Below are 23919 nucleotides of genomic sequence, written 5' to 3'. Positions count from 1 at the left end.
AACTAAAAACAATTTTTTTTAAGTACATTAGAAAGCATGAAGCCTGCCAAATAATCAACAGGGCCACTGAACTATCAAGGTACTGAAGGAGACAAGTTTGTTGCAGAGAAGCTACATGGGAGACAAGGTTGTTGCAGAGGGAGTCAAGGGAGACAAGGTTGTTGCAGAGAAGCTACATGAATTCTTGGCATTGGTCTTCACTGCAGAGGATGTGAGGGAGATTCCCATACCTCTTTAGGAGAGAAATCTGAGGAACTGTCCCAGATTGAGGTATCAATAGAGGAAGTTTTGGGATAAATTAAACAGTAATAAGTCACCAGGACCAGATGGAATTCACCCATGAGTTCTGAAGGAACTCAAATATGAAACTGCAGAACTATTAACAGTGGCATGTAACCTATCACTTAAATCAGCCTCTGTACCAGATGACTGAAGGATTGCTAATGCAAAGCTGATTTTTAAAACAGGCTCCAGAGGTGATCCTGGAAAATACTAACTTCAGTACCAGGCAAACTGGTAAAAACTATAGTAAAGAAAGAAGAGAATTATAAGACACACAGATAAACGTGATATTTGGGAAGAGTTAATATGGCATTTGTAAAGGGAAATCATGCCTCACCAATCTATTAAAATTCTTGGAGGGTGTCAACAAACATGTGGACAAGGGTGATATAGTGGATATAATGTACTTGGACTTTGAGAAAGCCTTTGACAAGGCCCCTTACCAAAGGTTCTTAAGCAAACTAAGCCATCGTGGGATAAGAAGGAAGATCCTCTCATGGATCAGTAAAAGATCCATGGTTAAAAGACAGGAAACAACAGATAGCAATATACGGTCAGTTCGCACAGTGGAAATAGGTAAGTAGCACAGTCCCCCAGGGATCTGTGCTGGATCCTGTGCTTTTCAACAAATTCATAAATGATCTGGAAAAATTAGTCAACAGTGAGGTGGCAAAGTTTGCAGATGATACAAAACTACTCAAGATAGTTAAGTCCAAAGTGGGCTGCGAAGAATTACAAAGGGATCTCACAAAACTGAGTGACTGGGCAACAAAATGGCAGATGAAATTCAATGTTGATAAATGCAAAGTAATGCACATTGGAAAACATAATCCCAACTACACATACAAACTGATGGTCTAAATTAGCAGTTACCACTCAAGAATGATCTTGGAGTCATCGTGAAGAGTTCTCTGAAAACATCTGCTTAATGTGCAGCAGCAGTGAAAAAAAGCCAACATAATGCTAGAAACCATTAGGAAAGGAATAGACAATAAGACAGAAAATATCATAATGTCACTATATAAATCCATGGTACTCCCACACCTTGAATACTGCATGTAGTTCTGGTCACCCCATCTCAAAAAAAGAGATATTGGAATTGTAAAACATACAGAGAAGGACAAGAATGATTAGGGGCATGGAACAGCTTTCAAATGAAGAGAGATTAAAAAGAGTGGAACTTTTCATCTTGAAAAAGAGATGACTGAGGGGGACTATGATAGAGGTCTATAAAGTCATGAATGGTGTGGAGAAAGCGAATAGGAAGTGTTATATACCCCTTCACATTACACAAGAATCAGAGGTTACCCAATGAAATTAATAGGCAGTAGGTTTAAAACAAACCAAAAGAAGTACTCCTTCGCATAACACAGTTAACCTATGGAACTCATTGCCAATAGATGTTGTGAAGGCCAGAAGCATAACTGGGTTCAAAAAAGAATTAAATAAGTTCATGGGAGGATAAATCTATCAATGGTTATTAGTTAAGATGATCAGGGATGCAACCCATGCTCTGGGTGTCCCTAAACGTCTGACTGCTAGCAGCTGGGACTGGATGATAGTGGATGGATCACTCAGTAAATTGCTCTTTCCTGTTCACTCCCTTTGAAGCATCTGGCACTGGCCACTGTTGAAAGACAGGATGGACCATTGGTCTGACCCAGTATGGCCCTTCTTACCTCTAGTTTCAGCTTCTAACCACTGGATTTTATTAATCCTTTTTCCTGATAGATTTAAGAGCTGTGTATTATCAACTCTCTTCCCCATGTAGTTTCTTGTAGACCAGTATCAAGCCACCTCTTACTCTACTCTTGGATAAATTAAACAGACTGACCTGCTTGGGTCTCTCACTATAAGACATGTTTTCCAGACCTGTAGTCATTCATGTAGCTGTTTTTGAATCCTTTCCAGTTTACTGACATCTTTTTTCAAGTGTGGACACCAGAACTGGAGACTGCATTCCAGTAATGGTCTCAATAATCCCGTGTTCGGAGGTTATACCATCCCCTTGCTTCTACTCAACATTCCCCTGCTTCTACATCCAATTATTGTATTTATCCTCTGAGCTACAACGTTGTTCTGAGAGCCCATGTTCAACTGGTTATCCACTATTACCCCTAAATTATTTTCAGTATCACAGCACTGCAGGACATAGTCCCCCACCTTGTAAGAATGATCTATATTTCTTCATTCCCAGCTGTATGTCCTCGCTTTTGGCTGTATTAAAATGTATGTTGTTCAAATGAGCCCACCTTACCAACTCACTGAGATCACATGCATAAGTCCATACTGCCTAACTGAACTTGCAGGCAGTCACACAATGAGAAATGTGTATATTTTGCCTGAGACATGTTTGCCTACAGGGACGCCCTGTGACAAATTAAATGCCAATTAAATTTACAATTTCACAGGTGAATGATGTATATCCAACGTAGATAACTACAGTGGACAACCACAAGTATCCAAGCCATCTCAATATAAAATTGACATTGAATCACTATGGAATATTAAAAAGTTTACTACTTTATAAGGTTTAAAATGCACCTTTGTGACTACATTTAATTTTTATTTTAAAGCATGTTTTGCTATCACAAACTGAGTGTATAGATGTTCATGCATTTGATTGTGTGTAAATTCAGTAGAGAATAGCAAACTTATCATTGTAATTTGTATAAAATTATTTCATTATGCTTGAAAGGACAGCTCAATACTCTCATCACACAGTTACCAAGAGTCTTGTTATAAATCTAATTTACTAACCTCTGCCCAAGCTTTGAGCACAGCCAATATCTCCATAGTTGAGGCACTTTCATTGTACAACTGACTTTGTGCTTCTTTTCCAGCTTGTACTTTGGTCAAGGATGATATGAGCAACTGATGAACCCTTCGAAGGTCATTAAGGTCACTGACTACACCACTTGCTATCCAGGCACTGCAAACCTAGTGATGTACAATAGAAAGTGTGATCACATGAAAAAATGTAATTTAGATAGTCCAATTTTATCTGTAAAGTTACTAAACAAGCTTTTTTCCCCAGTCAGGTACAGTATTTTTAATTTGGGACTAACGATAATGGAATAACTGGAATTAATGTTGAATACACTCTGGTTACTGTATCCAACTCGGGGCAGTGGAAACCAGCCAGAGCATGCTGGCTAGTTTCCTCCACTTCTGCACCTCCCTCCTGTGACCTCAACATTTCCAACACACCCACAGTTCCTTCTCCCTCCTATTCCCTAATTTTGCCTGTGCATCAGCAGAGTTACCCCATCTTGCCCTCCCTGCTGAATGGATCCAAAGTAAGTGATAGTTTTGGAAAATAATTTGTTAGAATAATGGTAACTTTTTGACATTATTCTTCATAAACGACAATCTTCTTCAGCACAGGCTGATGAATAATATTTTGACACAGAGAATTCAAAAAAGAATTGCTCTTCTCAAAATGGCTGCCATCTTCCATTCTTTTCACAGGGAGTGAGGTTAAAGGCTCACTTGGCAAAAGGTGATACATAATTTGCTCAGAAGAACTTTTAAGACAATGCATAAAGTTATTGGACTCAAAACAGGGGTAACTGGAGGAAATCCTCTTGCTTGTGATGTACAGGATCAGACTAGTCTTCTGGCTTTAAAAATCTATGTATGTATCTTTTAGAGGAGATTATTTTTTAAGAGAGGGTCTCACTTGAAAGTTTTAGCTTTAAACACTTGCCTGACATGCTTTTGCTGTGACATCAGGCGGCGTTTCTGGAGCAAAGGCAGGTCGAAGTGCAGCTCCAACCTAAAGAGAAATCATTCAACACTTAACAAAATAATGGTCTGTTTCAATTTTTCTTATTCATTATACAGTTCCCTTCTATTTACACCATGATTTGATTGGGAAAATGATTAGAAGTTAGTTATGTTCCTGTTGGAGAACTGTATTGTTCTCTCTAGTAGCTAGCTGCCAGGTATTACTTGGAATCCCAAGATGTTGCTGTCTTACAGATACAGCCTGGTTCTGTGGCCAGATACCTCAGTGATGGGCATGAAGAGGCTTTGTTTGGAGGTGGGTAGAAAAAGGGAAGACTGAGGAGCAATCTGACAGAACAGTTATGCTTTTTCCATAAAAGAGATGGTTTCCTCTTTAAGACAGTGAGATTGAGGCTTGTTTCTCCTGTTTGCTAGGGTCTTAAAACCAGAACAAAGAAAACTTCTTCCTCCCTGAACTCTTGCCCTGATAAAAAGTTTCCCAAACCTAACAAAACATTACTCCAAACCTTGAGAGGCCTAAAGACACTTAATAAGAAGGGGAAGTTGGGTTTAAGGAAAAGAAAGCAGCACAATATTAATAATTACCACAAACAGATTTTAACTTGTGTACCTGTGTGAGTAAAAGAGACAGAACACAAACCCCACTCATTTCACAAAGAACAAGGTATGGAATGACACTGATCAAGGCACCTGGATTTCACCAATCCTTAGTGCTGAGGGCTACTTTCACTGAAGGCAACTGAAGAGAAATTTTCCCGGATGATTAAAGAGGTTCTTGTAAAGGAACTTAAGATACATTGCACTTAAGTTTGTGTACAAAAACTTAAAATTGAGATGCATTGCTCTTTGGGGCAGGGAATGTATATATGAACTTGTACAGAGCCTAGCACAATGGGGCGAGGCTCACTGAGGCCTCTGGGCACTACTATAAGAAAATTATTAAACAACAGATAAAACCTGATCTAAGCACTGGTCTCTATAGTTAGGAAATTCTTCTTCAAATTTCTCCCTTACACTGGATCCTTTGAAAGCTGGTATTTTGACGCTAAAGGTGCTCATCTTAACTCCCTCCCACCCCCCAAAGGAACTGAAACATTCATTAAATTGTGCAATTTTTTCAAAATTCCCTTTTTAAAAATCACTTATTTTATAGACCAAATTCCTATTGAAAAAGTATCCTGCTAGTTGCTTAAACCATTCATTCTATAGACCCAGATATTGAAATGCTTCTTGCAGCCTAAGATCAAATTTCACTATAAATTTTGCCACGCAGATCTCATGCTGAATGACTGATTGTGTCAAAGATTTTTTTTGAAGTCTTAAGTAATGCTGTGCAGGATACAAATGAGCATTCATTTGTTTCCAGGGTATCTGTAAAGTTTCTATCTTCAAATTTGTTGTGGACAGATAATCCAGATGGAGTTTCTGCTAGTTTAATTTTCTGTGGTAGCAGAAATATGGGGAGTATTTCAGACCGGAGCCTGTGTGTTTCACACCTACGCCCATCTTGGCTGGTGCAGTCCAATAGAGAGGAGCTGGATTTATAACAAGTGGAAATGGGTAACTCCTTCCTGAATGGGAGCAAGCTGCTGGCTTCCTTTAAGAAATTCTGTGTGGGCTTTCCTCAAGAAGCCATTGTTTGATGTTGAAAATCTTGCCAAATGGTTGTCCTATATCTTCTTTTCTTTCTGCTTAAATATTATTGAACAGGTTGTGGTGACACAACTCTAAGGGTATCTACCTGTTTCAGATCTCCTGGACGCCTATCATTTTATGAGGAGACCTGAGTATAGCAAAAAGCTAAAGCTGGTTACATCATTAGATGAAATCCTCAGCGTATTAAATGAAGACCAGGTGCCCATACCAATATTATCAGATCTATCAGTGATCATTGATACCATTGATCATAAAAGTATTGTTGATTTGTCTTACGTGGCAGGAACAGATAGCCAATTTCTTTTCTTGCTGGGTGTTGCTGGACATGTCAATGTGAGATTCTACGGGGTCTCTCACCACTCATCCAGAGGACTATCAGGGCAAGCTAAGAAGGAGAAATGGGCTACAAAGCCTTAAGTTTTCTGGTAACACAAAGTTGTGTGTGTTCATTTCTATCAGTCCAGATGATGTATTAAGTGCCCTATGTAATGTCTGCTAGAGACTTGAGTATGGAAGTTGGCCAAGGATCAACCCAGATAAAATTAAAGTGATGCTGGTGGATTGGGATACAAACTGAAAAATATGGCAAAAGTTATATCTGTGCCTTAAGATAGGATACATGTCTGTTATTTCTGATGCGGGTGTGCAGTGTAGCGTGAGAGTTTGATTAGATTAGTTGGCCAGAGAAATGACCGTGACAGTGTTTTTTATCAACGACAGGCAGAAGGTTTCAACTTTCTCTTTCATAAACGAACCTTGTTATTGCAGCCCACACTTTTGTCACCTCGAGAGTAGATGACTGCAAGGACCGCTATGTGAAACTAAATCATAAAATATTTTAGGAAACCAAAACTCAAGCAAGAATACAGCAACCTATTTATTAAGTGGAATATCTCATTATGACTAGATAACAAAGCACTAGTGTAAATGTAGAGTGTCTGTCTTATTGATTACCAAGTGGAGCTTAAAGGGGTTGGTTATAGCTTACATAGCCCTAAATGGCTTCCTATCTGCCTCCCCCTCCATGCAACACTAACTCAACAGAGGTCCTTTGGTTGGAGCTCCCTCAGTTTAAAGGAGAAGAGAGGCTTCTGGGAGGAGAGTGTCTTTGGAACTTACTCTCACACCCTCGGTCTGAAGTAGCCCGAATCTGTTGATCTTCAGGTCACTGTGAAGCCCGTCTATTTTCACAGGCTTTTGGAGAAATGAGGATTGTGAGGGTTAGCACTGATAGGGAGGGTTGAATATTTGTTTGCTTGTGTTATGGTTGGATAATAAGGATTTAAGGGACACTGCAAGACTTCTTATTTATGTAGATCAGAGCTATCCAGTGACTTTTCCTCACTGAGGACTATGTTCATTAAGTTTGAAGTTGTAAAAATATGGGAACCTGAATTACTTGAGCACAGTTTTTTGGTTTTTACCATTTCCTTAGATTTAAAATGCACCTCTCTCTTGTATTCTGGGCAGACCTATAAATGTTATTTTAAAAAATTACAACGTAACGTCTCCACTTTTTCATTTGCCACGTTCAAAAACAAAACAGATTTGCTTTCAAACCCAAAATCTTTGGTCTAAGCAAGCACAGAAAATTTCAACCCTAAAGTGAAAATAAATACAACAGTTTCAGTGACAAATTGAACCCTGATTACAGAACTAGCTACTGAAAATTTTCTCTTCATTATCAAGGTGTCCATTTTTTATATAAAATTTTTATAATCAACGGGTGCTTACATTGGCTTGATATTGCTCCAGAATTACATGACCAGGAAACTCTGGTTCTGGAACAGATGCAAACCTCCGAACAACAACTAACAATGTCTGAAGCCCTGAAAGACGGAGCTGGTCACTGTGATCTGTGGCAGCCATAAAAGCCATGCGGATCAAGTCAGCTAAATGCAATACCAAAAAGTCACCTGGGGACAAAAGAAAAAATCATTTAATAAAAACAACCTTGTTCTAAAGTCTAATTTATATTAAAGATGATGCAATTGTTTCTATTTTTACATAGTTGGGCCCCAAAGCATTCAAACATTTTCTACTTTACCATATGCTAAGGGAGCTTGCATTTCCTTTAAGGAGTTGTTTATACCCAGTAGCATATCACTTGTGAGTACTACCATATAGTGGATCTTAAACAGGAGCCTTTACTCCCCAGAGAATCTACAGTGAGGAGTTCCCTTGCCTTTCAAACGATCACCTTTTGTCTATTCCCCAATCATGCAATGGTATCAGCCAATATTTTTCCATTTTAAGGTAAAATTTTGAAGGAAATAAAAACCTCTATATTTGAAGCAAATTTCCATAGAAATTCTGAGGCATCAACATCTTCAGATCAGCATGGGGAAGCACAGAAAATTAATGGTGTGTTCATCGGTAATTATGCAGATTATGGAATAAACAGAGCAGTGACACTAGTTTTCTTGGATATTCCTAGATTACAAAATTGTGTTGCAGTACAGAGGCACCAGTTATCGCTTCTAGTTGCCAATGTTTTCTGTAGGAACAATGACACCCTATTTGCATGTCATGCTACAACAGCTGGGTAAGTGAGTGTCAACACTGCAATTATATGCTAATATTATGACTAATTTACCATTGCTCTGTACCTGAATGAATACAGGCTTCTAATCATTTTAATTAAAGGCTGCAATAGAGGTTATGAAGGAATCTATAATGAATTTCACTTAAGTCACCAAATGTTAAAACATAAATGTTAAGTATTCTTTGCATTCTATAAAATTCTCTCGGTATCTCAGTTAGTGTAACACATACCTCTTGAATCCCTTTGTTTCCTTTCCTGAGCCAGCGCTATGTCAAAATGTGCCCTGCCTGCATTTTCACAATGGCTGATAATTTTACAAACACACTCTGCAGCAAAAACTCTAGTGGACCATTTTGGATTAGTGAAAGGGTGGGATCTCTCATCACTTTCAAAGGTTAACACATCATCATCTTCTTTAGTTCCCTCCTCTTCTTGGGTAGTATCCACTGAAGCTACTGAGGTGAAATCTATATTTTTAAAAACACCGAAAAGGGAAGAAACACAACTGATTACTGAAGGAATTCAAACACATTACTGACCTGTAAGTGCTAGCCTTTAACAGCTTAATGGAAAACTGTAGAAAGTATGTGGTGGCTTTTAAGATTCCTGCAGCACCTAATCTCACTAGCCCTCGAAGATGACCAGGCTGCTCCTTCCATGGATTACTTATTTCAGTTAGTACCATAAGGTGGACAATAATTTTGTCTCAAGATATTCTGCAGTCATGGCTTGGTCATGTTACTAGACTCAAGGTAGATTACATGTTACTGAGCTTTAGGGTTAAAGTAGTCCTGATTATATTAGTACGTGTTGGTATCTGCACCAAAAGCTGTTTTATAGGACATGTCTCTATGAAGAAACTAAATATTCCTTATTACTATTACGATTATTCACTTGAAAAGTTACAGCTGACTTTGCAAGATGAACTTTTTAACAAGTTCATCTCTCTCCTCAGAGTCACCACTTCCCACTTCTGTTGGAGAACCTAGAGCTAGAATAAAAAGGCAAATGGACCAAAACTATCTTCTGTTTCTTACATAATCTTTTTGGGACGGCCGAGGTCAAACCCAAGTGTCATTGAGTTATGAATGAAACAAAACAAATCCCAGGAAAGAGTTCAGACACAACAGAAACTATCAGTGTCCCAAATTGCAAGTTGTTCTCTTCATGCACAACTACCCAGAATAAAATAAATCAAAATAAAAGTCAAAATAGTTTAAACCAAAACTGATTCTTTCGAGGGCATAACTTTTACCTGAACCCAATATTTCCCAAGAGCCTCTCTTTGTAGTTCCTCCTCCTCATTTGTTCTCCATTCTTAGAATTCAGTCCTTTCAGAATATTCAGAAGGGCAGCTAGTTCAACCTACTCTGAATGATTCATTTAGAAGCATAGCTCTGCATCATTTCCTCCATTAATAGCAGAGAGCCAATAGCTTAAGGGAATTTTCTTCTGGTTCCCCAAAAGGCCTCACATCCCCGATGTTTACTGCATTTTAATTTCTGCTATGAGAATAAATAAAATCTAGGACCAGAGGTAAACCCCAAATTTCTGAACATTAACTATTCCAAACCTCCATGTTGCCAAAAACTCATATCTTGTCCTATATCCAAAATTCAATACTGAAAACGAAAATCTATTATGAAACCTTGATTTCATAAATTTATTATCAGCCAAGACCTTTATAAAAACAAGGATTGACTTGCTATTGAATTATGGTTGAACATGATTTTTATTGAATGTTCTGAATACCAGAATGCCATTAAAGCATAACAGAAATGTAAAAAAAGATAGCAGATAATTTTTGTATGACTACATTTCAGCAGAACATTTCAAAGACTGCAGGTTTTCAAGATTTTAGTTGCTCTTATTTATTTACTGAGAACAGCCACTAATTAACAAGAAATTGACAACACAGCAGAATCAAGTCCGAAGCAAAAGGGCTTGTCAAGATTAATTTTATATCACACATTTCAGGAAGGAGTCTTGCTATTGACATATCATTTTCTCTGTCTATTTAGAACTAACCCAGACTCTACTAACTATATGGGTGTGGACAATAAATTTCATTATGTACAAGCACAGCTGCATAACATGCACATGACCAATACCACAAGATCCTCAGCATATGTTGCTTTATAGCAACTAAAGATTCATTGAAAAGGAATCCACACACTATACACTAGTATTAATGACTAGTCTGAACCATTATCTCAGATGTTACGATATGTTCCACTCCAAAGTTTGTGGAAATTTGAACTTTGTGGCTCATGCCTTTCATCAAGTAGGATATGACTAGTCATGGAAAGAGTTGCTGTTCACCAGGCCTTTTCAGAATGCAAAAGGCAGTCAGGAAAGATCAAGTAATTTCCCATTCTAGGGGAAAAAGTTCAAGAATCAAACAATTTAAAATAAATAGCAGTAATATACTTTTTCACAATCTGTACACTTCTAAGAGATGAGACTGATTATTTCTCTCCTGTAAAGCAGAGATCATATATGTAGGCCTTGTTTTTATTACATTCCCAGCTAGAATATGTTAGCACTTACCAGCTGAGGCAGCAAGAACATCTTTACAAAGCTTCAACCAGAACGAGAGCTTTTCCACTGCTACTGATGTAAGCATATGGCTTAGGGTCTCTTTGATATCTTGGCATAGTCTTTGATCCAATTCTTTGTCCAGCAAGCTCAGCAATGCTCCCTCCAGGCCAACTTCTCTGATGTTAATGTCTGTTAAGAACACAGTCTATCACCTGCGTGGTATGCATCACAAAGTTGCCATAACACATGAGTGCAGAAATTCAGTTACAGTACTTAATAATTACACAAGTCATATATTGCAAACAGAAAATATCTGGTCTTGAAACACTTAAAATGATTGCTTAAAGTTCTAATGCCATGCCATTTGGGTACAAAACCAACTTTAAGATCACCACATTATTCAATATTGCCCCAAATGAACTGCACCCCAGTAATTTTTCTAGCTTTTCCCAGGGTCTTGAAATGGCTGTCCAATGTGAATATGGCTTTGTGTTATATTAAGCTGATTTACTAGAATCAGTGGTGATGTTAATGTTTAGCTTGGTTAAAATCCCTATTCCCATGTTAATGTTTTACTTTCTGAAGAATTCTTCATTGTCTGCTAACCCTTGTTATTAGCTTTTGAATATGTAGCAGGTTATTAAGGTTTTTTTTTAAATGTAATTAGTCATTCAATAGTTTGCTTAGAATTTATTGTAATGATTACAAAAGTACAAGATTGAAAATGGCCTTAGACATCAATAACATTCAGTGAGAGAGTTATGGTGAGGATCTGTAGGCAGAAACTCATGCCACCAATACAGCCAGGATGGGGAGGAGCAAAGAGAAGTAGCAGTGATTTCAAGTTGAGGCATTTTTAATTAACTGTAAATTGAGTCCCCAACCAACAGGAAATGCTTCTTCTGACAGCATTCTATTCTACACTGGTTCTCATACTGTGCCCATCCCCTCTTTGATATCTGAACACCTAAAAAAAATGTTAACTTTGAAGTTGCTGACCTAAGACCCTGTTTCAACTTTGAATTTGTCTTGGTAGAGATCATAGGGTATCAAGTTCACAATTTATATTTTAACACTGCTAATGCTAACAGGTTTATATTGATTAGTAGAGTGAAATGTGCTGAACACAAGTAGGGGAATTTAAATAATAAGAGAATTAGGATTTGCTATCCTAAAAAGGCAACATTTATTTTAGTGTGAGGCCCAATGTGGCAGGCCTGATTTTTAGTCAAAATAGGTCCAGAGACTTAACCCAAGGTCAGATAATTGTGTCCTCTCATGCTGTGTGACAGACAAGCATAAAAAGATGAGTACACCGCATACAGTAGTTGCATAAATAAGCTTAAAATGGAGTGGAGGGAAAGAGGATTTTTGCAACTATGTAACTATAGAGATAATCACTTTATTTATTAAGAAATTAATTGATGTGAATAGCTTGTCAGTAGTTGAAAGCCTAAGTATTGTCACCCAGAACACCACACACAGACAAAAGGGAAGGCCTAAGTTTCTTATGGTAACAGAAAGGGGCAAATATGGCCAAGATCCTTGTGGGTTATATAATCCAAAGGCTTCCCCCCACCCTCCCCCAAAAAAACCCCAAACACTGGATACTTTCCTATACTCTGAGTACATCAGGTTTCTGAAACACTGTCAGTTGAATCAGGACCTGTTCTCTGATATGCTCCACTTACTGATTCTATCTTCGTTTTCCCATATCTTAGGAGTATGTAAGTTATTTAAATGAAAATTGAGATTTCGCTCTTTTGGATGGCTCCAGGAGTTGGGGCTTTAAGAAAAACACCAAGTATTATGATACTCATGACAAAATTGTGAGGCTTGGCAACATTGCTGTTAGCATTGTTTTATCACTAGGAGATGCCTAAAAAGCTTCAACAAATATAACCATATAAATATCATGTTTTAGTAGAAATAAATATTTTGAGTTAAAGGTTTTTAAAAATGCTACAAAACAAATAATCTGCCATCTCAGTTTAATTTAGAAGGGAGGATGCTTAACAAACCAAGTTCAGCATGAGTCCAGCACTGCATTCTCAAGGCTTAATGGACGTACATTACCTGGAGTGAAGTCTTCTCTGCAGTCTTTAACAAAGGCAACAGCATGTTCTGATACCTCAGCTGCTTCTCTTTGCACTAGCTGACGCAAACAAGCTAGTACTGCTCGTCTCAACAACAAGTAGCAGCTACAGAGATTCACCTGAAATATGCAAACAAAGAGAGTAAGATGGCTCACAACCTCTGTAGTAGCTATCCAATACGGCAGTAGTCCAGCGCTTTGATTGATTACTGTTATGAAATAGACTGTGAAGTCCATCACCAAATAACTGTCCTATTTTGCGTACCTTTGTAGATCTAAAATTAAAAGTTTACAATATTGTAAATTCTTTGGTAACCACAGTAATTTTAAAGTTCTCTCAGTGAAATTATCCAACAGAGCCAGTCATATCCATCTTTCACTGAAGTCAGTGAAAAAACTTCCACTGACTTCAATGGAAGTTGAATCATGATCTAACTGAATGCCTATTTTACTCTTATCCAGAGTACAAAATTACAGTGTGGTATGAAAACTCAGTCCAAATGAACTCCACTCATATCACCATCATAGAGAGCTAGGAGTGATGAAAGAAAATTACGATACAACTAGGGACGGGAAACCAAGCTCAAATAATTCCAAGGTCTGTGCATGAAAGTGAGATTGTAAGAGAGAGGGCAAAGAGAATAATAAATGGATGCTGAACAAGGTTTCTTTTGAAAATATAATCCAACTAAATTAGGTTGTCGTTGTTTGTTTTAGGGAAGGTCAGGGTTAGGTATGGGCATGTCGTGTGGAGACAAGTCAGCTCTCCTGAACCATTCTCCAGCAGGGCTGTTTAGAGCATCATTACTTCAACATCACAAGATCAGTTTCTGCTTTTTGTATTGAAAACCAATGCCAACCTAAACATTGTTCCTGGAGCAAGGAAACAACTTTAAAAAAAATCAAGTCTTGCACCTGAGGTTCTCCCCCCCAAATTTTAAGACTATCCTGAAAGTAATCCACAGATACACTACGCTTGTCAAGTGGCTGGGCAGGGTAACTAGACCAATGTTTATAGAATTTACTGTATAATCCACGTTTAGATTATAACGAGTAAACAACCAAAATGAGCATGTGTCTAAGTATATGGAAGGTAAAGAGGTTATCCTTTACAATTAAGTAACCTTCTACCCTTATGTGTCACCTAAAGGCAGTGGTTTTCAACCTTTTTTTCATTTGCGGACCCCTAAAAAATTTTGAATGGAGGTGCAGACCCCTTGGAAATCTTAGACATAGTCTGTGGAATTCCAAGGGTCTGCAGACCACAGGTTGAAAACCACTGTTCTGTTGTAACGACAACTTTTTGTGGACCGCTTAGACATAGTCTGCGGACCCACAGGGGTCCACGGGTTACAGATTGAAAACCACTGCTCTAAGGTAACTAAAAAAGGACAGAGCTGAGAGTCTGCTGCAGAGAGCCTTTGCTGAGGGGTCATGCTCCTCATTTGTCATTGATAAGCTAACAGTCACTCAAAATGAGATTAAAAATAAAAAAATTAAGGACACAAAGAATAAGTGATATGGAATCTCAGTTTCATTATATTTAAAACTAATTTGTCTCTCCTGCTTTCGTATGCTTATGCATACGAATCTGCAAAACTCATTATGAATTATACATTTAATAGATACAAAGATTTGCTCTTCATAACAATTCTTTTGTAAAAGAAATGAGTCAATTAGTATCTCTGCAAGATACTTTAACTGAAATTTTAAAGGGTACAATTGAATCTTTAATGCAACACTTATTCAAGCAGGCCACATCTCCTGGAAATCTGGCATGCTTAAAATTGCAGCTCACCAGATAATTTTTATAGGTAAGGACAGAGCACTCAAGTCAGGCTACTGGGAAATTCAAGAGACACATTCTTCATCTCTCTCATTCTCCCACATTTTAAGTAGGGAAAAAGGGAACACACACAATGCAAGCAACACAGAAAAATTAACTTAAACCATTTCTGCATTGGACATGTTAAAGTCAAACAGATGCAAAATTAAGTGCACAAAATGAAACACATGTGCCAGCTGCCAAAGGTTAGAAGGGATTTGGTTAGGGTGATACCAGATGAACATCATTTGACATGCTAAAGATATTTGACTTTACATTAATGGTTAAACAGAGAGAGAGACAGGAGGAAATAAAAAACGCCACTGCAAACTGCTGAAATTTTAGGATTAACAAGGCACAGGGACCTACCAACACAGAATTATCCAACAAGATCTCCTGCACAAAAACAAATGACAAACCAGTCATGACAAAATCAAAATACAGATACCACAATGATACTCACTACAGCAAGGAAACCATAAAATGTAAATTCAGAATATTAAATTCAGAGTCTTATCTCAAACATTCCACAAAAACCTCGTTTGTTTAGTTCAGATACCTCATCATATAATGTTGAACATCTTTAAAATGTACACCAACAGCCCATAAAACTCGTTGGTTAAAATAAATGTAAAAACAGCTCTTGAAAGTGGTCATTGAAACTATTATATATATTTGTATTTGAACAGGTTTTCTTTTGGGTCCTATAGCTGAAAACCTGAGCATCCACCCCGTGCAACCATCCTATGTATATGAGATATATAAAAAAGAACGTAGTGTGTATCCGTAAAGTTAGCTGTAAAATGAATATTAGTCATCACTAGATACAAAAGGTTATTTCCACAACCAAGTATTTACTTGACAGAACTTGACAGAGAATGTTAAGTACCATGCAGTTAGATGCAAAGCCCTGGGTAAGAAAATCCTCTTTCTAAAGGAAGAAAATTCTAAGATGCTGGTTTTTTTGTTTTGTATTGGGGTAGGAGTGGGGACTAGGGGAGAAGGGGGAAATGAAGATGAAGGTGGGATGCTGATGCTGATGATGTTTTTATATAACTTTTTGTATAAGAAGTCATTCTCTTTTAATTATTAACTATTTTAAGAACATTCTAAAATAAAGTTTGAACTCATAAGTTTTCAATATATTGGCAACAGCCTTGGAAAAATAGGAAAAAAACCCTTCAAATAACTATTGGTAATTACAATTGGTAATTAACATAACCACTCTCAGCAATAGTGTTTTCACTCTCTCCTCACTAGTGTGTCTCAACGGACATCAGTAATACAGTGTTTCTCTGACAAGAGCCTCTTTACCTTCCTCCCTGTCTGTTACAAATAACTCCTCAGCACAGAATGGTGGTATTAAAACTAAAATATAATACCACCTAGCTCTTACTTAGCATTTTTCATCTTTAGAGCTTAAAGTGCTTTACAGAAGGTCAGTATCGTCCTTCTTTTACAGATGGGGAAACTAAGGCACAGGGAGAGATACTTGCCCAAACTCACCCAGCAAGCCAGTGGCAGAACTAGGAATTGTACTTATGTCTCCCATGTCCCAAAACAGTGTCTATGCCTCCTATTAAGACAACAAGGCTAATTTTTCAGGCAGACCACATGCCCTACAAAGTTCTACTGAGTTCACTGAGGCTTCAGCACAGATGCAGGGTCCACCTGCATGGTGATCTCTGCAGGAATGTGGTCTAAATAAGAAAAGTATAAATCAAACCGCACTTATTCATAGTTATGACTGAGAGACCTATTGCCAATTACTAAACTGTATATATTAGTGTGGAGGGCTTTGATTCTGCAATGAGCTCCTCACAGACAGAAATCTACAACTGCATGGAGTCCCAGATTTCACTGGGACTCTGTGTGGGCACAAGAATCTACCCATGTAAACCTCCTTGTAGGGTTGGGGCCTAAATGAACATGAACACACACACACACACACACACACAAATATACTTTGCTTTTTAATTGACAAGTGTAGGTAAGTTTTAACTTATGAAGTATTCCATAATTTACTGTAACAATTTCACAAGAATACTGAAGTATTTTTCTGTAAAAACAATTAAGTCTTTGTAATACAAAACCTCACTACAAACACACTATTATTAAATCTTTGCTGAGAAATCTTTGCTGAGAGACCAATTTTTTGTGCAGTTTAGAGAGGTACTACTGTAAACAGCGGTGGACAAGACATTTATTCCATAAATTTGCAAATAGATGGAAATGCTAATGAGTTGACTGATCAAAGGATAGCAACTCCCCAGTCTGGAGTGCTTTCATAAAAGATGAGTGGAAATGCTTTTTACTTCAACAAACCTTAACTAGTGAAGGGAAGATCAAGGATAAAATACAGTGGAAGGGGGAGAAGAAAGAAGAATCCCTAAAGGATACAATTCTCCCAAAATAAACAAGCTCATGCTCAAACCCAATAGTAATGTGGGGCTCTCTCTGAATCTTGCAGATACATTTCTACGAAAACCTCAAACATATATGGAAGAAATGTGAACTCCATAAGAAATCAGAACGTATGTCTACTAATGATATGCAACAGCTGCTCAGACAAAAGAACACTTAAAAACTCTAAGACAGACAAGGTAGAGATGCAAGAAAAATCCAGAAAATTTACTCTTTTTTTGACTTCTGAGAAAAACTTTTACAGGGAAACCAGATAATTCATGTATACATAATGAGGGTAGATTAAATCTTTTTAAAACCTTCTCTTGCTACAGTATGTTCTTATGGAAGCAGGCATTTTATTGTGTGGGAAACAGCTTGAGATAGAAGAAGAATAGGCAAAGTAGAATAAATTGATTAGGAAGGTTGTGGAATCTCCATCATTGGGGATTTTTAAGAGCAGGTTAGACAAACACCCGTCAGGGATGGTCTATAATACTTAGTCCTGCTATGAGTGCAAGGAACTGGACTAGACGATCTCTTGAGGTCCCTTCCAGTCCTATGATTCTAGTACAGGATTAAAGAAAAAAATAGAACTAGGACACCCAATACTTGTGCAAGTAGAGTTTGCATTTGGTGCTGTGGACATGACCTTAGTGGAAAACGCGCACTGTTTTGCTTACGAAGAACTGACCAGCCATGTTAGCATTAGGTTGCTTTCTTGGATTTAACTAATTCTGGGGACATGGCAGCTACCATGGCAATTAAAAGGTAATATATAATATTTTACAAATGAGATGACAGACCTGAAAAGTGACATGTTCCCTATCACTCATGCCTGGAAACTGAAGTCAGAGGGGGCAGCTGTCTTGAGTACCAGAACCACAACAACTGCTCACTAGCAGTACAGAACTGACAGGGAAAGTAAACTAATCTAGATTTCTTTAAATTATAATTATATTACTTATACTGAATATTGAGAAGTAATCAGTTACTTCAACAAACCTTAACCTCGCATAAACGAGAAGAAATACTGGCCAGAATTAAGAGGTGGGCAAAACCCAAAACTCATACATTTTGACAACAAAAGTTTGGCTTGTGCAAGAATGGCAGCACGTATTCTCAGTAATGGGTATGCTCTTGGGAGAGATACAGAAGGAAGGAAAATGGATAAATAGAAAGGGGAGAAGAGAGAATGACCTATGAAAGACACAAAACCTCACCCTATTAAAAAATGACTGATTACTAAAACACAGTATTAAATTTATTTTAACAACTGATAACTGGCTGGTTTAAGGAAAATTTATTTAAATGTTTTATGTTTCAAGGCAAAGGTTGAAAAATTTAAAAACGGGGAAAAATACATTTTCATAGCTGTACTTACACATAGGCAGCTAACAAGGCTCGACAAGTTGACATGTCGTGGAGCAAACATATGAAGCTGCTGTAAGCAAGAGATGGCTTGAGCCTGAACAAGGCAGTCAGGGTTATCCTGCATCATCGCACAGCCCAGAAGGCAAGAAGTTCTTAAGGCTGAAACTGCAGTATTACTGCCTACAGTTAGAAAAATAGCGTTTTAATACTTCCGACATATTAATTTTCCTTTATTATTTAAAAAATAGGTACAAATATGAGTAATTATACAAAGCATTCACTCTTAATAAAATGATTCACAAAGGAGTTTCTGCAAGCGATTGAGTCAAATAGAATAATAATCACCATACTTAGCAGTTCTACTGCACCTTTAAACAGACAGTCACAGACAACTTAGTCCTGCCTCAGTGCAGGGGACTGGGCTAGAAGGAAAGGTTCCTTCCTACCTTTCTATGATTCTAACTTTACAAACAAGCAAGAAGGCCTCAAAATACCACTGAGAGGTAGGCAGGCATTATAACCAGTTAACAGAGGGGGGACAATAAGGCATAGGGAGGTCAAACAGTGAGTCACTGGTAAACTTAGAAGACCAGACAATTCTTTTCTCTGGCCTCTAGATCCCACTCCCCACTTTTTGGACTACTGGCACACTTATTCAAAAGGTGTGTTTTCTTTTTTAAGATAATATTTCGGGGATGGGGGGGGGAAAGGATTAAGTGATTAATAAAGCCTGGGATTGGCAGGCAGGTAAATGTATCAAGGTAGTACATGCACATCATATGAAGGGCTGGGTGAATTTATCATCAATGACAGAGTACACAAATAATAAATAAAAGGAATACACTTGCAGGTGAGTCAATGGGATGGAAGTGGACTTTGGCACTGAAACAGCTACAGATGCAGGAAACTAAGGCTCTGATCCTATAAGCTGTCATACACAAACCTGCATCCACACAAAGCCCCATGAAAATCAATGAGGTCTGTACACATGAAGCAGTTTGCAGGACCCGGGCCTCAACAGAAGAAATTGATGGTGCCTGATCTGACATTCCCTATTAACCCCCCAGGGGAAGGCCAGATATAATGTCTTCCCTGAAGTCTTTTAGTTGCTTTTCCTGTCAAGTCACTGTACGTGCCTTGTTTCCCCAGGCTCCATAGATCTCTGGTGTCGTTGCCCTTTCAAATAATGCTGGAGGTTTGTGTACATGCTATTAGTGTGGCTTTCATATTGCACGTTATCTGATGGGCATCAAAAAGCACTGGATTAACCCCCTTCTGTAGACAAGTCCTAGAATACCTGTTTTGAGCTCTGAACTCAATGGGTACTGTGAGTGCAGAGCTCCATTGAAAAAATCAGACCATTTTTATTTAAGTGCCTAAATCTGGATTTTGTTCTCAATTTTTCAGATAAAATTCTCTGTGTCTTGACACTAAGCATAAGAACTTTCAACCCAATGAGAAGCTTTTAGGACTATGTTCTGGCAAGGGTATTTAAAAAAAAAAAAAAAAAAAAAAAAAAGCTCACTGGAAGAGTAATTACTACCATGTCTTGGCCCCATAAAGGCATAGCCTATGAAAAACTACTTCACAGTTCATTTACAAGAAAAACTGTCTGAATGATTCCTGAAAGTTCCTAGAACACATTCACTGTTTGTCTGTAATGTTTCAACTTATGTTTAAGTGTTCTAATTACCAAATCAAACAAACATGACAATATTGTTTATGCATACCTTGCAACTCTGGCCCCAACGTAGTGATAAGTGCATTTAAACAGCGACCAAGGCTCTGGTGAACTTCAGCATAAGCAGGAGGCACAGTCAACAACAACATGACAACAAGAGATAGAGTAGGTTCCACATGCACATGATACAGAGGGCCAGCTGAATCTATTATCAGTGACAGAGAGTGCAGTGCCCAAGTCTGTAAAATGAAAGATGTAGGCACGTCACACCTATATGTAATAAAATAAACCTAAGAGCTGTTTTGTGAAGTCTGTGATTAAAATAAAAATTAATACATGGGTACAACTAGTGCTCTGAAGTGGGAAGGGAGTGGATGGATGAAGATGCTACAAACAATTTGTTCTTTGTAACAAAATATCTGGAAACTGTGGCTCTTCTTTGATAAATATTGTAAGGAAAATTCTACATTTTGGAGTGGCACAACTGGTTAACACTGTCATGATTATAACCCAAAAACCTCAATGACAACTGATTTCTTAGATGAAGTGTAATGTTAGTCCCCCACTAAGTACTCTAACTTGCAGATATAAATTTTTTTTCTTCATTGTTTCATGAGCGAGGATGATGGAATTACAGCAAGTATGAAGGCAGAACTGCTGAAGAGTATTTTAATTACATAAGGGCTTGTCTACACTTACCGGGGAACTGACGCATGGTGATCGATGCATCAGCGGTCGATTTAGCGGGTCTAGTGAAGACCCGCTAAATCAACCGCAGATCGATCTTCCGTTGACTCCTGTACTCCACCAGATCGAGAAGTGTAAGGGAAGTGGACGGGAGAGCATCTCCCACTGACATCGCATACTGCGGGGTCCACACTAAGTAGACCTAAGCTATGTCGATTTCAGCTACGCAATTCACGTAACTCCAATTGCGTAGCTTAGATCGACTTTTCCCTTTAGTGTAGACAAGGCCTTAATCTCAGTCACTTTGCCCTACATTCAAACCCATTACATGTTAATTTTGTAGTGATCCTCTATGTATGGAAGATAGTAGATAGAGGTGATAAATTTAAGCCTACTATTCAGTCTATTTAAAAGGGCATGTAGGGGGTTTTATCACCCCTTACTTAAACTTTAAGGAGTTTTGATGTATACCCCTTTTTATTTCAACGTGTGATTAAAATATCCTTCCCAGATATGGGAAGTGTTATCTCAGGAAGAACCATGTGACTTCATCTTCACAATGATTTGACTCATGCAAACAAGCTTTCTACTGACCAAGCTGGTCTTTGTAGCTAGTGCAGCACATTAGCTACAAGCTATTTACTACATCATCTTTATAAAAGAAAAGTGCTAGGAAACAGACAGATTTGCAGACACAAAAAATGATATACAGATGAAAAGAAAAAGCAGGCACTATCTAATTAAGTAAGATTCAGGTGAATGTACATCAAATTCAAAACAATAGTATGAATTCAGGAATTCTGCTGAAGGAATTGTTGTCTAATCTCCTCTTACATGTAAGAAGAACTTTTACTCCCAAAAAACAATTGGTTCTGTTTTAATATCTATAGAGAGGGCAAATATTTTGAATTATGTGACAAAAGTACCTGTACATCAGGAGAAGTACTGTCCTGAGATAAGGTATAAAGGATTCCAACACATGCATTCAGGTGCTGAGTAGAGCCTATTCCTCCTAAATATCTATACAGTGATCCCAGAGCCAAAGAATGTCCTGTTCTTGACACCACATCCCTAGCAGATTTCAGCCTGTTAATTTCAAGGAGAAAAAAAGTTGTTAGAAAATATGTCTACAATAGCTGATACTGCCAGGTAATCTTTATACATAGTAGATTTCAGTGCTTTGGTTGCAGAATGCAATCAGCAAAAGATTTTGTTAATCATTATGTTGCCTGAATATGTAAAGACACTTTAGTACTACTTATCTCCTACACCAGAGTCGCACCAAAATAACAAAGGGGCATTTCTCAATTTAAACAGAGGGTTGTGAAAAACTGGTACTAGCTAGGATATGCTGACAATCTTAATTCTGCCTGTTGAGCCTAGAAACAGTAACATACAAGACAGTTTTCTGTGGGAGAAAAACTCACTAAAGAAAAAAAAAAACTACAAAAGATTTATTAAATTTAGGACAAAACACACTATCTGATTTACTTCATAATCATGTTATTTCTTCAAACATGACAAAAGCAGAAACATTGTCCAAACTAAGAAGATTACAAATGTCTAAGCTTAAAAAAAAAAAAAAAAGAGTACAATAGCAAGACCTCATTCTACTCCCTAGACAGGATTACCACTCTTTTGTACGTGCAGTTAGGCCGTGACACCCTTTTACCAACTTAATGCTTTTCAACATTTAGCCTATTACAAAGTTTCAACCAAACCAATCCAATCCAATCTTCTTGACACACACTCAGCTGATATTGAACTGGCTGGGCAGGATTTTGATGCAACTGTGATGCAATCTCTTCTGTAAATACAGGACAGATCAAATTAATCTGGATCTTAAATTTTACATTCTAAAAGAGAAGGAACAAATTCAGGATTATGTTTCAGTCTCTTTTTCCTGCTCTGAATTCAGCTTGAAAACTAATGATACTCAGACCTCAGTTTTTCAGGAGCCAAATTAGTGATCAACATTACTCAAAAGAGCCACAGTAGTGCGATCTATGAACATAAGAATGGCCATACTGGGTCAAACCAAAGGTCCATCAAGCCCAGTATCCTGTCCTCGGACAGTGGCCAATGGCTGGTGCCCCAAAGGAATGAGCAGACAGGTTATCATGAAGTGATCCATGCCTTGTCACCCAATCCCAGCATCTGGTAAACAGAGGCTAGGAACACCATTCCTACCCATCCTGACAAATAGCCATTGATGGACCTATCTTCCATGAATCTATCTAGCTCCCTTTGGAACCCTGTTATAGTATTGGCCTTCACAACACCCTCTGGCAAGGAGTTCCATAGGTTGACAGTGTGTTGCGTGAAAAAATACCTTCTTGTGTTTGTTTTAAACCTGCTATCTATTAATTTCATTTGGTGGCCACTTGCTCTTGTATTATGAGAAGCAGTAAATAACACTTCCTTATTTACTTTCTCCACACCAGTCATGATTTTATAGACCTCTATCATATCCTCTCTTAGTCGCCTCTTTTCCAAGCTGAAATGTCCCAGTCTTATTAATCTCTCCTCATATGGAAGCCGTTCTATACCCTACAATAAAGCATCCTGATTGGTTAATTAAATTACAGTGTTTTAATATCATTGCCTGTTGGGTTCACTCCCTCTGGGGCACCTGGCATTGGCCACTGTCGGTAGACAGGATGCTGGGCTAGATGGACCTTTAGTCTGACCCAGTACGGCCATTCTTATGTTCTTAATATCATATGCTGAAAAGAGCCACAGTCTGAGTATCCATGCTGCAAACTCTGTACTTGGAATCAGTGATGTTAGCTAAGTTTCATAGCTTCTCTGAATCACTTTTTTCAATTATTGCCCTTATGTGGTTCCATTTGATTGTTGTTAATTATCTAGCCAGATTTCCAGTTTGAGACTGTGTCAATGGTATCATCAGACTGTAGTCTGCTGAGTCACTAAAAAGTTCCTTCAAGTGTTTTCCAGCCAACCAACTTCCCAAATGTGCTTTAACACTTTGTTAGGCATTACTTTTTAAACCAGAAAATTTTAAATAGTACGCTGAATGCCCGCCCATACATTAGAAGTTTAGGATGACTGCATCTGAA

At 37.9% G+C, this 23919-nt stretch overlaps 1 protein-coding gene across 9 annotated transcripts in view; it reads right to left on the bottom strand.

Annotated features, from left to right (window-relative positions):
- The window catches only part of HEATR5A (HEAT repeat containing 5A), a 130996-nt gene that overhangs the window by 30726 nt on the left and 76351 nt on the right, over positions 1-23919 (bottom strand). For 7 of the 9 annotated variants that reach the window (XM_034768715.1, XM_034768712.1, XM_034768711.1 and 4 more), the window contains 10 exons: positions 21766-21925; positions 20202-20391; positions 18482-18651; positions 15064-15090; positions 12851-12989; positions 10784-10963; positions 8464-8700; positions 7423-7604; positions 3992-4060; positions 3043-3222 (listed from right to left, as the gene is read on the bottom strand). In XM_034768715.1, coding sequence (XP_034624606.1) covers positions 3043-3222; positions 3992-4060; positions 7423-7604; positions 8464-8700; positions 10784-10963; positions 12851-12989; positions 15064-15090; positions 18482-18651; positions 20202-20391; positions 21766-21925 — 1534 coding nt within the window. The remainder of the gene's footprint in view (positions 1-3042; positions 3223-3991; positions 4061-7422; positions 7605-8463; positions 8701-10783; positions 10964-12850; positions 12990-15063; positions 15091-18481; positions 18652-20201; positions 20392-21765; positions 21926-23919) is intronic. The other 2 variants (XM_034768717.1, XM_034768719.1) reach the window with 1 other exon arrangement.

Source organism: Trachemys scripta, chromosome 4 (assembly GCF_013100865.1).
Source record: "Trachemys scripta elegans isolate TJP31775 chromosome 4, CAS_Tse_1.0, whole genome shotgun sequence".
Lineage (NCBI taxonomy): Eukaryota > Metazoa > Chordata > Testudines > Emydidae > Trachemys > Trachemys scripta.
This window is presented reverse-complemented; position numbering and strand designations above follow the sequence as displayed.